The 13,712-nt window shown below is 40.7% G+C and overlaps 1 protein-coding gene across 1 annotated transcript in view; it reads left to right on the top strand.

Moving 5' to 3' along the window:
• LOC149081243 (atrial natriuretic peptide receptor 1-like) overlaps positions 1-13,712 on the top strand; it is a 64,897-nt gene that overhangs the window by 47,664 nt on the left and 3,521 nt on the right. The window contains exons 11-17 of the mRNA XM_089238074.1: positions 299-467; positions 8,287-8,436; positions 8,532-8,655; positions 12,142-12,210; positions 12,296-12,470; positions 12,608-12,706; positions 13,360-13,451. Coding sequence (XP_089094200.1) covers positions 299-467; positions 8,287-8,436; positions 8,532-8,655; positions 12,142-12,210; positions 12,296-12,470; positions 12,608-12,706; positions 13,360-13,451 — 878 coding nt within the window. The remainder of the gene's footprint in view (positions 1-298; positions 468-8,286; positions 8,437-8,531; positions 8,656-12,141; positions 12,211-12,295; positions 12,471-12,607; positions 12,707-13,359; positions 13,452-13,712) is intronic.

The following is a 13,712-nucleotide window of genomic DNA, read 5'->3' as shown; positions in this document are numbered from 1 at the left end:
TGCACCTAGAGCCACAAGCGAGTGAATTCCGAAACTGTGAGTGTTAATTTGCTAACGCGCCAATAGCAAGCGTTCGTTCATTAATGTCACCAAAAAATGGCTAAAATATTCGCGAATGTCACCACAAACATTACATGTCATAACTGATTAATAAAAAATGCCTGCGGGAACCCCCGACATTTGTTGCGACTGAACAACCATGCGAACTATTATAAAGAGCGGTGTGTGGCGCCACCCTATTTTCTTGCCAAGTTGCATTTCGAACTGAATTCCTGTTTCCTTCTCTTTCTGTCATCAGAGGTCCTTCACAGGCTCAGGAGGGGTACCACGCCACCATTCCGACCCGAGGTCGACGCCAGCAGCGGTCCACCTGAATTACTGAGCTTGATGCGCAGGTGTTGGGCCGAGGACCCAGATGAGAGACCCTTGGCGGCAGAGATCAAGTCGCAAGTCAAGTCCATAACCAAGTACGTGATATTTTTACCATTAGTTTTTCTCAATCCAACTGCTGAAACATGTAATAGTGAAACTATGATAATAGCGGCAACCGCTATTATCATAGCACCTGATCCTATTATATCGTGGAGTGCCCCTATGCACCAGAGAAGATCCTCCGGACAGTGTTTTGCAGTCCCATGCGTGAAGACGGCCCTGGGGTAGTTCGTTAAAAAGAACTTAGCAATCCCTTCCTTCTTTCAATTCAGAAACAAACGAAACGAGTGAAACAACACTTATCAATGGTTGACCGTTGAGTGCTGTTTCACTCAATTAATAAAACCCTCCGTTGAAAAGAATCGGAGGTACTGTTCTGTTTTGGTTGTGAAACAACTGTTGTTCGTTGTTGGTGCAGTGGTGCCATCTGTTGCAAACATATGGAAGCAACATAGCCAAAGGTTGCATGCTCATGCGTCCTCATGCCCAAGTTTAGGAATTTCTGGTAACCTTATTTTTCAACGCTTTCTCTCGCATATTGAGAACGTAAATAATGAATAACATCGTTACACACTGGAGCCCCTTCTGCCATCTATGAAATATAAAAAATACTAAACATCAGTCTGCTTAAAAGATCCCGCTGAGCTGAATAATTTCGGTAGTACTTTTTTATTTTCCAGATTGTGGCAACATCCTCTTTAATTTCCACCTGCACAAACCTGTTGTTTCTCTGCCCACAGAATTTCGATATCTGTGCAGAGTGAAAGAAAGATATATCATACCACTTTATACATACAATATGGGGAATTTTTTTAGGAAAAAACTGTGTGAACACGGAAGCATTCTCAGCAGTGTTCGCCAATGCGCATCTAGATGCGCGATTCACGCATCAAGATTCAGTTTTACTCCTCAAAATTTTATTGAGCAGTTAAAATATTCCTTAGAATTTCAGTTTCAATTTTTAATAGAGTTGTATATTTCTCAGTTTGTCATAAAAAGGAAATTACCTCTTCAAATTTTAAAAAGGAGTGAAATTTTTTGGATAACAATGATTCTCAGTCATCCGCAGACTCTAAACGTCCATATTTTGTAAACTTATTCACAATGAAAAAAAATGGCAACTTTCTGTCGCGCATTTGCCCATAACCAACAAACGGATAAAAATAATATATAATAAATAATTGCTGCTAAAAAAAATAAAATTTTAGCAGCCAAAATATGCCTTCTAGAAAATCTTTTCATTACTTTTAAACTGGCACCCCGTCCTGCCACCTATCAAATAAAAAATACAACTGTTATGTTATTTTTCGATTGGAATTGGTAATAGGTTTTTGATTAATGTACCGGATGGAAAAAAATATGCAGTATAATGTTAGTAAATATTTTATGAACAATAATATTAACTTGTTACGTTCGCCTCAAAATTTTAACAGTTGATATTTGTTTGTTGTAAAATAATGTAAGTAAAACTTGTGTAAAGTTTTACCCTTCATCACTTCCCTAGAAGCTGCTTGGTTAAGGGAGATCTGAACAAGATAAAGTGTTACTTCTGTGGAGGCCCTCATACAGGAACGTATTCTAAGTGCCCTGCCAGACCTGCTTCCACAGGTGAATCTGGAAGAACCTTCATCTCCAAGCTTCCACCTTCGCTTCGAGATTTCCCCCTTCTAGGCAGCGTAGGAAATAACGTAGTTTTAGAACGAGGAAGAGACAGAAATGGGGAAAACAACTTTTCTGAAAATAAGTTGTCTACTAAAACGGAGTCAAATCCTTGGGTCAAGGCTAGTACAATCCCGTTGGTATTACAACGTTCTGTAGATGAAGTCTTAAAGGGACCACATATTCTTGGAATAGGCAAAGTGCATCTCACGGAAGCCGAACTGGTCGAGGAGCTGAACAGAAAGTATAACGAAGCCGAGCAAGTGAAAATATTAGATAACAAAAATAATCAATTTGGAATTAATTTCACAGATGTAATTCATGAATTCAACAAACATCTTAATAATCGTGATGATTCTTTCGGCGATCACATAGTTAAGCCGTCTGAACTTTCCAAATCTTATAATAATTCTGTAAACAGGCAAATGCCAGTACCTTACCTTGTCATTGATGAAACTGATGTCATTGATTCGTCTCTACATTCAGTTCGTATGTCTTCAACTACTAATGAAACAGTGGAGAATTCACAGAAGAAAAACATCGAGAACTTTTCCAATGTTGTGCGAGAACTTTTGGTCAATATGGGCATTTCTGAAGATAAGGCTCATAACCTTATTCAAATTCTGATTGGTTTTATTTCAGCGCTCAAAAATTAATACACCAGTGTCAACTATCAGCAAACCGCTGAAAATTCTGGCATGGAATGCCACTGGGCTTAAACAGGAACTACAAGAATTCAAACAATTACTCTATGACCTACAAATTGATGTAGCACTGGTTTGTGAAAGTTTTTTAAAACCTTCTCATACTTCCAATATCTCTAATTTTATCTGTTTACGTGAAGACCGTCTACATGGAAGGGGTGGTGGAATTGCGGTGTTCGTTAAAAAGGACATTCCTCACCAAAAACTTTCGATTCCTTCTTCAACTGAAATGGAAGCTTTGGCAGTAAACATCTTCATCAACAGATCACCAATAACCATTTGTGCAATTTACAAACCACCTAATAACCATGTTGATATCAATCTCCTAAACTATCTCGTTAATATCAACAATCCGGTACTAATTGCTGGCGACTGGAACTGTAAAAGCCCTACATTCTTCAGCCATTCCACAAATAGACAAGGTAGAGTTCTAGAAAGATTTTGTAGGAATAATTGCTTGTGCATTCATTCATCGAACATTCCAACCAATTATCCTACTAGTCGATTTTATCGACCCGATGTTCTGGACTATGGAATCTCCAAAAACTTTAGGCACAACATCTTTTTCGAAACAACTGCCAAACTTAATTCAACTCACAACCCTATTATTTTCACCATCGATATAACTAGACCAAAGGATATTCCATATCAACTGGTTACCAACTGGGAAATCTTCCGCTCTACGCTGGAAACATTACCAGTGTGGAACTCAGCGGAATTGACGACGAACTGTATTGAAAATGCAGTAGTTGATGTGACTGAACAAATTAAAACAGCTATTCAAGCCTCTACCAGGAAGATTAAGGCAAAAGAAAACAGATTTGGCATTTCGGAAGAATTACGGGACAAAATCAGACTAAAAAATCGGGTCCGAAAACTCTGGCAAAGATTTAGAAGACGGTCTGACAAAACCACTCTAAACAGACTAGAAAAGGAAATAAGACAAGAAACAACTGAATATGTCAATGAGAGATTCACCCACTTCATTGAGGAGGCCACAGCATCCGATGGCTCACTTTGGAAGGCGTGGAAAATCTGTAAACGAAAATCTCCAGCGGTGGACAAAATTACAAACGAACAAGGTCAACTGTTGTATACAAATGAAGAGATTGTTGAAACGTTTGCTGATAACTATGAAAAGCAATTCATGCCAAACAGTCTGCAATCTCGAAGTATTGCTTCAGCTCATCATGGAAAAGTTCAAGAATTCCTGGATAGAGTTCGCTCGGATGCCTTGCGCGGAATGGGTGCTGCCGGTTTGACCAATGTTGACGAAATCAGGGGCATGATTAACAAACTCAAAACTAAAAAAGCTTCTGGTCATGATGAAATTTCAAATCTCGCTCTTAAAAATCTTCCTCTTTCTATCCTCAAATCATTCACTAATATATTTAATAGCATGCTTCAGACAAGCTATTTTCCTAATGTCTGGAAACTTTCTATCGTCAAACCTCTTCATAAATCTGGAACTGACCCACTTTTCTCTCAAAACTTCAGACCTATCAGCTTACTCAGTAACATTTCTAAAGTCTTTGAACGTATCTATATTTCACGTCTTGACGCTTTCCTGTCCTTCAACGGCATTCTTCGAAGTGAGCAGCACGGATTCAGGCGGGGGCATTCTTGCGTTACTCAGCTGCACAGAGTTACCGAGTTCGTGATGACTGCGTTCAACTACAAGGAACATGTCTGTGCTCTCTGTCTGGATATATGTAAGGCCTTCGACAAAACGAATCACACGACCTTATTATCCAAACTAATTGACCTGGGTTTGCCTGACTATTTCATCATCTTTTTAAACAGTTACCTTTCCAATCGAAGATTCCAAGTCAAAAATGGCAACTGTCTCTCAACTGTTAGACCAATAAGAGCGTCTGTCCCGCAGGGTTCTTGTTTGGGACCACTGCTCTTTGCGTTATACATCAATGACTTCCCAGCTCCTCAGCGCGGAATGCTTGGTCTATTTGCTGACGATGCCATCCTGTTGACCAATCACAAAAAAGGGAAAAAATGTATTGAAAATTTACAAGAATCAACTGAAGACGTTGAGGACTGGTGCCAAGACAACGATATAAAGTTGAATCATCAAAAATGTCAATATATTCTCTTCACAAGACGGTACAAGTTTCCAAGAACTCCCATATACATCGGCAATACGGTGTTGACAAGAAAACTCCAAGTCAAGTATCTAGGTTGTATACTAGATAAGTCGCTCTCATTTTCTCCTCAGGTGATGTACGTAAGAAATAAGGCCTCACAAGCAGTTGGGATGCTATCCAGAATCACATTCCCACAGGCCAGGCTAACATTGAGGAATAAAGTAATTCTTTTTAAAACTATTATTCGTCCTATTCTGACATATGCTGCCCCAGTGTGGGCTCATGCCAGTCTTGCAAATATGAAACGTTTACAGACACAGCAGAACATCATTCTTCGTCAGTTTACCAGAGCCCCCTGGTATGTGAGAGGAAAAAACATCCGTAAAGATCTTGACTTACCACTAATCTTGGACTATATCAAGGAGCTTGCCAATGCTCATTTTGACAGGCTACGATCTTCTGAACACCCGCATCTTAGAGAAATTGTCTATTATGACCCTAGAATACCCACAGTACACTCTAGGCCAATGGACTTGCTGAGCGTGGATTGGGTGACGAATTGATGTAATTTGCAGAACATTTTCATGATTTTGATTTTTTTTTTTCAAATTAATTTATCAATCTAATATCAGTTTTGTTTGATATTGCGGATGCTGTGATCGCAATTCAGAGGCATTTATAAGTTTTTTTTTTTTTTTTTTTTTTTCGCAATTAATAATTTTTCTCATTTATTCATAATTTGCGCTTGCATAAAATGGTGCATTTGGGTTCGTGTCGTGTTGAAACTGATGTTATTACAATACAGAGATGGTATGTGTCATGTCTTCATTATAACTTTTTCTTTGACGTTCTTGATTATGGTTATATGACTGATGAGGGTTCAACAGTACCTCAAACATCTCTGGTTAGTGTCTCTCGATTATGTAAATATTTATAATGTTGGAGTTTTTGGGTAGCATATCATCAGCTACTTCCCTTAAGACATTGCCCCCTTGTTCTTCGATTGTGTTGTGTTTTATCTCGATGAGCATTCATTTCGCGAAGATTTGTAAACAATACTCTCCTGGCTTATTCATTCTCTACACACACACGCATACACTACATACCTTACACACATGCACAAACTTGTCTTTTTCCTTCTCATACCACCCCTGGTGATCTGTAAGTCGCCAGACAGCCTGCAAAGGCTGGGCAGCGACGGAAACGTTCAATTCTGGTCTGGTCTGGTTTACCCTTCATCACTTCCTGTGATTGTAATCCAATTAATTTAGTTCTCGGTTGCGTATGTTTTAGGATTACAATAACAAGAAGCCAAAGAGGGCCACACTTTGCCCGAGTTGTACTTACGTTATTTTACAACAAACAAATATCGACGGTTAAAATTTCGAGACAAATTTGACAATTCAATTAATATTATTGCTCATAAAATATTTACGAACTTCATACTATATTTTTTTGTTTCATGCAGTACATCAATTAAAAACCGGTCACCGATTCCAATGGAAAAATCAATAACAGTTGTGTTTTTTATTTGATAGGTGGCAGGAGGGGCGCCAGTTTAATGATGTATCTCAATATAATACATACTCAATACAATTGCCGCTGTGGTGGTCGAGTGGTTATAGTGACGGACTCGCGATGCGAGGGTCCGGGTTCGAACCCCACAGTGGTGGTCGGCTGAAGTTGGTTTTCTGTGGTTCCCAACTTCAAGGCGCAAATGCGAGCCGATCTTCCCGTTAAAAAGTCTCGCCACAGAGAGCAACAGTCCTACAACGATAAATCATTCAATCATAACACTTCACTCATAGTTAGAAAAACTGGTGGAAGGTGGCAGCACTACACATAACAAGCATTACAGATAAAACAAAAAATCTTCACGTCAGTTTTCACTACACGCACATTCCCGCATGTGGCTTTTGTTTCATCAACCGTCCGTCGAAGAGGAATGATTCCAATTCAAAAAATGCTCAAAAGGAGTTCAAAAATTAAGCTGCACCAGTTTTGAGAGTGAAAATACAGTGTGCAACCAAATAAAAAAATCTAAATTTTTATACGCCCCCCCCCTAATTTCCAATCAGAAAGTTGTTGCTCTGTCTCTTCTGAAGCCAACAAAAGAAATTACGATTACGCATTTTAAAATGCGATGTTCACTAGGATATTTGAATTCAAAAAATCTGAGAAAAGTTGGGAAACGACAGCATAAATGAGGGGAAGGTGCGTTTTTCCCTTTAGTTTTTTGCTGTTCTTTCATAACTTTTCTCCGATTTTTTAATTAAAATATCTCATCGAATATTCCAGTCAATAACATATAGGATTTTTTTTGTTGTCCTCAGAAGATACAAGGCAACAACTTTCTGATTGCAGTTAACAGGATACCCCCTGTGTAGTGTGCAAAAGAAAAATTATGAGAATCATCTCCAACTCCCGGGCTGGAGCCCTACGAGCCCTACCTCCCTTGTGGAGGCGAATGATTCATGGCATTAAATATGTATATTGAGAACAGAGACGTATGCGGAGAAGGGAAATAGGGGAATTAGGAAGACGATTTTTGTGTCCATCCCTTCCTCCGAAGCTTTTATGCCCCCTACAAAGGTCGATCCTGCGTATTCCCCTCCCCCGATTAAGAGGTGGTGACTAAGCTCTCTTCTATTTTGCCCTGATGCTGTGATTGTCAAGGATTTCGCGGAACAACCTTATAACCATATCAAGGGTTCTGCGAGAAATTCTACGTTGGGAACCCCTGACCTTGAGAGTGTATGGAAAATGGGAGTGATCGAAAGAATGACTTAGAGAGCGTTGTACCAAGGGAGTGAGCGACAAAAGAGTGACGAAGAAAATGTGCAAGCATGTGAGTGTCTAAAAGAGCGACTTTTTTAGAGACAGAAGCGTATTTACTGGTATAATAGCAGGAAAATTTATGGAATGAGTGCTCAAGAAAATTGACCAGTAAATGGGAGAAGGGGCGCCTGAGTGGTAAAATGCTCGTCTTTCACTATGAAGGTTACCGTCAAGGACCACGGATTCGAATCCGACCAAAGAACATCAGAGTCGAGTTCTTTACCTACCGAACTAGGGTCGACCTCCGATAGATGGCGCCTTCATTTCTCCTCCCTCAAATCCATTGGTTGGAAATTGCCGTATGGAGATATTATGACCGGAGTTGGTGCGCGGTGAAGTACAATTGGAGAAGGGTGGTAAAATTTTTGTATAAATAACCCATAATCCACCTTCTGTTGCATATCAAATGAAAGTCCATTTCATGAGTTTCAAAGTGGCACCCATGCTGTACTATTTTCGTGAATTCATTTCCGTGAATATTGATCAATGTAGAGGAAAAAGCCAAAAAAACGTCAAATTTCGGTCATTTTTCTTTCCGATGTCGAATCTTGAAGGGGAGTGTCGAGCAAGAACATCATGGACAACTTGCTGAACCGCATGGAGCAGTACGCCAACAACTTGGAGACGATGGTCGAAGAGAAGACACAGAGTTTGTACGAAGAAAAGAAAAAGACAGAGGACCTGCTCTACCAACTTCTGCCGAGGTAAGTAGTGTACTTCGTGGGTCTTTGCCATGTTCTTCTTATATCTCGATTTGGCTCCATTTGGCGTGTGTATTGATCGCCAATGTCTCCAACAGATACGTAGCCGAAGAGTTGAGGAGCGGCAGGCCAGTCATGCCAGAAACTTTCGAGTCGGTGACGATCTTCTTCAGCGACGTCGTTGGATTCACTTCCATTGCTGCTGCGTCTACTCCCATTCAGGTGAGAATAACCGACGTTTAGCATTTTCAATTGACCTCTTTTGGATACTTTTATACGGGCTGGAAGTTTCTTCCGCTGGATAAATCTAGTGGCAGCGTCCTGGCGTTCGTATCACACACACAAGTCCTTGAAATGAGTATGCATTGTTGAAAAAGTGATAATTCCAAAATTAATGAGAGATAATTCCAAAATCAATGAAAGTGATGATTCCAAAATTATCATGTTATGTTGAAGGACAAATTAGGACTATTTACATATATATAGTTTTCGTAACAATATCATGTATCCTTTACCAGATGCTGTAATGAAATATTGTTTTCCAGCGGCGACCGATGAAAACAGCGTTTCTCAAAGTGGGCGATATAGCTTGTCGGAGCTTGCTAGAACAAACCAAAGACGAGTAGAGACTATAGATATAAGAATATGGGATCCTGTGGGTTGGATTTTTCTTCTGAGAAGGGGAGTCAAATAAGTTTCGGCAGGTCTATATATAGTAAGGGCTATTTCATGTCTTTGGTGTTGCGCTTGCCACCTTGGCTCAGTGGGCGTGGTTTCGGATCTGCTGTGTGGCGTCACGGTCTTGTTACTTTTTTTCCCTCGCAGACGACATCAGCTTACAAAACGTACAGTATTGAAGAGGATTATTTTAAATTTTAGTTGCTTATTTGACTGTTTTAAGTGAGTGATCTTTCGTTCGTGGTGCTGTTCTAGTGTCACAGGCTTGTGGTATTTTATTTTTTTTATTTTTTTTGCGATTCGGGTGAAAATCAGTGATAAAAAAATTTAAGTTCATGTGCGATTGCAACGTGCAGGAACAATTCTCGGAAGATAAAGAAACTTTGGATTCAAGTAACTTGATTTCGAGAGACTTGGGAAATATGGGTGTCTTCAAGTGTAAGAGGTTCGATCGAGTAAACTGTAAGTTCGCTTATATTTGCTTCCTATGTTTTTATGTTGCAGTTGTATTGATAATAACGAAGCTACACCTAATTCAAAACGAAACAAAAATTCAATTAAAAATTACTAGAAAGTTTCGAAGATAATTGAAATTATGTGTCTCGAGCTGGCTTTCAATCAACCCAATAAAAGTTGACGTACGTGATTCAACTGAAATGAATCCGAGAAGAATATTCTTAGTGTTACCTCATTAGCAAATGCAAAAAAACTTATCTTGAATGTTTAAATGGCTCAACGAAGCAAGCCAATAAATAAACCGACACTAATGGAAATAATCGGTAAGAATTCATTAAAATGGGCAGTACAACGATTGTGCAAACTACAAGGTAGCAGCAAAGCGGGCGCACTCGGTTCTGCAGGGTACCGACTCCAGCGCCTCATAAAACAGGGGTCTATTCAAAAGTTTCAATACGATAACACGGGCAGCTCTTGGTATTTCGGTAGACCTAAAAAGAAGTTGACAAAACGTCAAAGCATGTCCACCTAAGCAGCTCCGAGTATTCCGCCATATTGCGATGCACCTGAACAAGTAAAACGAAACTGCAAGACCTGCTAGAGCAGCTCGATTTTCTCGAACACTTCCAGTCCGAGATACAAAACGCCCACAAGCCCGGGACGATTATCATCACTTTTCATACTATAAGTTCATTATGGCGGGCCCACAAAACATCACAGCCTGGGGGGCTCTGCTGGAGGATGTGGGGACTATGCCAAGACCTCTAAAATTCAAGCATCCAACACTCTGGCCTAAGGTTTTCGCAGACCCCCCCCCCTCTCAAACGAGGAGAATAATGAAGGTGGATCTAGCCCCAAGCGCTGCACCGGAGGGGGGCACTCAATTCTCTTTTCAAAATTATCCAAAGTTACTAGAGGGAGGCATAACACATGCTTTCCGGCTGAAACAGTATCTAGTTGCGGTCCCGGATAGGCAATCGGTTGTTTAGCCCAGGCAGCACCCCCCCCCCCAACCTTTAAGTGCCTAGGGGCACATTTGTAATTTGTTTTACAAAATTGCAAACTATGCATGGTAGTGGAGGAAGAGATGTCCGCACATAAGTAAAGGAGAAGGATACAGAAAATGACCGGAGGGGTTCTGAAATGTAAGGGTATGATAATGTGATGATCCTTTCACAGAAGAGGTTAGGGGGGGGGGAAAGGAGAAATGGTCCAATTAGCAGATAGCGAAAATCAGCAGATCGAGGTGAAAACAAACAGGTTTGTTCAAGTCGCGCATCTGGTTGAGTGGACTCTTTCTTTCCTTCTTGCTTCTCGAGTATGTGCGGTGTAGAACAAAACAATACGATGGGGTTTTTTTTTCGTCTCTGGTCTCCATTATACAGGCCCGTACTTCTCGGTCGCCTGCCTCACCATGTGCGCGCACTGAATCGAACTACATTCTTTGCATGTAAAAGCGGAAGATCGTCTCGTTAACATGCGAAACGTTTTACTCCCGTTCGGTAACGAAACATAAAATTTTGAATATTTAACAACCTCGCTATAGGAATAATAATAATACTCGTGCTGAAATTGGACGCGCACCCATTCACCAGTCCAAGACATAAGCATGTGAGTGTATTCATAGAACCTCATTCTCCGCATCCCGAGTATTCGGAATCATATTTCAAGAAACACGGTCCATCATTTGCTAAACTCTTCGTAGCAAATGTATTTTTCATCTCCGTTGAAAGAGGTACCATTTCATATTTTATGAACACAAGAAATTAGCCGATGCAATATTTATATCCCAGAACACGGTACTAACGTTCTCCGACTGCGAGATCATCAGTTTCGTTTTTCAGTCACGGTTCCCGGCTTGTATATACCGAAAGTCTTGAAATATCGTTTGCTGCTAAGATGAGAGCAGCTATAGTAAACGTCGAAACAAACAAGTTTTGTGAGGGAACCTTCAGTCGCAAATGATTTTTTTTTTTTGTTTAGCGCTTGTTAGTATGAAATTTGAGTGAGTCGCAAATAGGGGGAGGGGAGAGGTCCTAAATTAACCCTGGGATCAGAAGGGACAAAAATATATCCCCACCCCCTTCATATACACACATAATATGTACTGTAGAGAGGAAAAGAGATGACACTGTACTTTTTTCCTCCTCCGTAAATGTCTGTGACTGGAAGGAAGATATTTCCTTGTCACTCCTCAGGAATGAGAGCCATTGACGGATACAAGCTTAAGCAGATATGGGGGGGGGGGGGCAAGAGGCAACCCCCCCCCCCTGTTTCCCTAAAAATTTGTACTATTATCAAAGGTGAAAGGGCAGGGGTAAGCATTCGCCCCCCTCCCGTTCACTATACACACCCTCGGTGATCTCCCCCTCCCCCATTCGAGGAGCCTGTGTCAGCTTATGATGGGAGCAAGGTCACTTCTGAAGTTGAGTAATACATGTATCCCCCGAATAAGTGGGCTATGCCCTTTTGCAAAAGTTTTGTTTTAACATGTACCATCATACCTTTCATTTTGGCGGTATAGTTTTCGAACTAGCTGTACGCATATTCATGTACTTGTTGATTGATTCGCAGGTCGTAGATTTGCTGAATGACCTCTACACGTGCTTCGACGCAATCATCGAAAACTACAACGTATATAAGGTAGGAGTTCCCTTCTTTGTCTCACCGATCCTTACCGATAATATTGCCGTGTTTTCTTGATACTGTTACTTTTGCGATTACGTAGGTCGAGACGATAGGAGACGCCTACATGGTGGTCTCGGGGTTACCCATCCGTAACGGACACGAACACTCTCGGGAAATCGCAAGGATGGCTCTGTCGATACGAAGCGCCATGGAGAAGTTTAGGATCCGTCACAGAAACGATAAGAAGCTCCAAGTGCGAATCGGCTTGCATTCTGGTAACACTTCACCATATAGTTATAAATTAATTAAAAAAAGCGTCTCCCGTGTGTTTTTCTCATGCACTACAGATGCAAGTTACACAGTGTAAAGTCTCTCTTCATTAAAAAAATCTTTGTAATTTCTCATTGCCCAGGACCGTGTGCAGCTGGCGTTGTCGGGCTGAAGACACCGAGGTACTGCCTTTTTGGAGACACTGTCAATACAGCATCTCGGATGGAGTCCAACGGAGAAGGTCGGTGTTTAATGTATATGCAGGGTGATTCAAAACTCTCAAGTCGGATCAAAAACCAAACGACTAAAACACATTCACGGGCAAAAGCATCACCTCATTGGAGGCTTTATAGGAGCTAGTGGTTCTAGTTGCCGCTGTAAGGCCATTCTGTTTCCAACTGTCTCGCCACAGAGGGAAACAGACCCCCCACAACATTACGAAATATACTCAATCATTACACTTCACTCATGATTTGAAATACAGATGTTGGCACTAGTTTCACACAAAAACTACACACGCACAGCACTTTCGGCGAAATTTATTTACCACTAAAAGAGAAGGTAAAACGGTATTAGATTACCCATAATGGTGACATGGTAGTGTTCGGTTTAGAAGTAGAACCGGTTCCAGTTGGTGTTTATGGCTCTTTGTGAGGGGCATTCAATGACCGTAGGGTACATTGGGTAACTCAGAGGTTTGAATCCAAGGTTTGAATCATCCTCCCAAGGCCGTTGCCAGAAATTTCTTTTGGAGGGGGGGGGGGGAATCTAAAGGGCCTACGGCCTTGCGCCCTTCACTAAAACGATTTGTTTGCTTTTTTTTTTGTAACTATAATTATTTTCCTGCCAACGTGTTGCAATAATCTAAGCTGTACTTTTGTTTTCTTCATTCAGCAATGAAGGTCCACATAAGTTCCCAAACTGAAGCCCTTTTGACACTATTTGGAACATTTTTGATATCTCTCCGAGGTGATATTGAAATAAAGGTGAGTAAATACAGTACAACTGAACAAACTTGGTGCTCTGTGGGAGACAGAAACATTATGAGAAAGTTTGATTAGTGTGTTAACCATCATTGTTGAATATTTGCTAAAGTGAATACTGAGAGGTGTTGCCATCTATCTATCAAATTAGTAATCAGTGAACGGGAGACTGAAGTGAGTTTTGGAATGCTGTTGGTTTGCTCTGTAAACAAGGAATGACTTTTTTGAATAAGGTTGCCGGCTCAATGCTTGGGAACACTCTTC

Source organism: Pholcus phalangioides, unplaced genomic scaffold, assembly GCF_987345545.1.
Source record: "Pholcus phalangioides strain wild (caught in Gottingen) unplaced genomic scaffold, Ppha-v1.0 ptg000010l_1, whole genome shotgun sequence".
NCBI classification, from domain to species: Eukaryota; Metazoa; Arthropoda; class Arachnida; order Araneae; family Pholcidae; genus Pholcus; species Pholcus phalangioides.
Note: the sequence above shows the minus strand (reverse complement) of the source record. Positions and strands in the feature narration are given on the sequence as shown.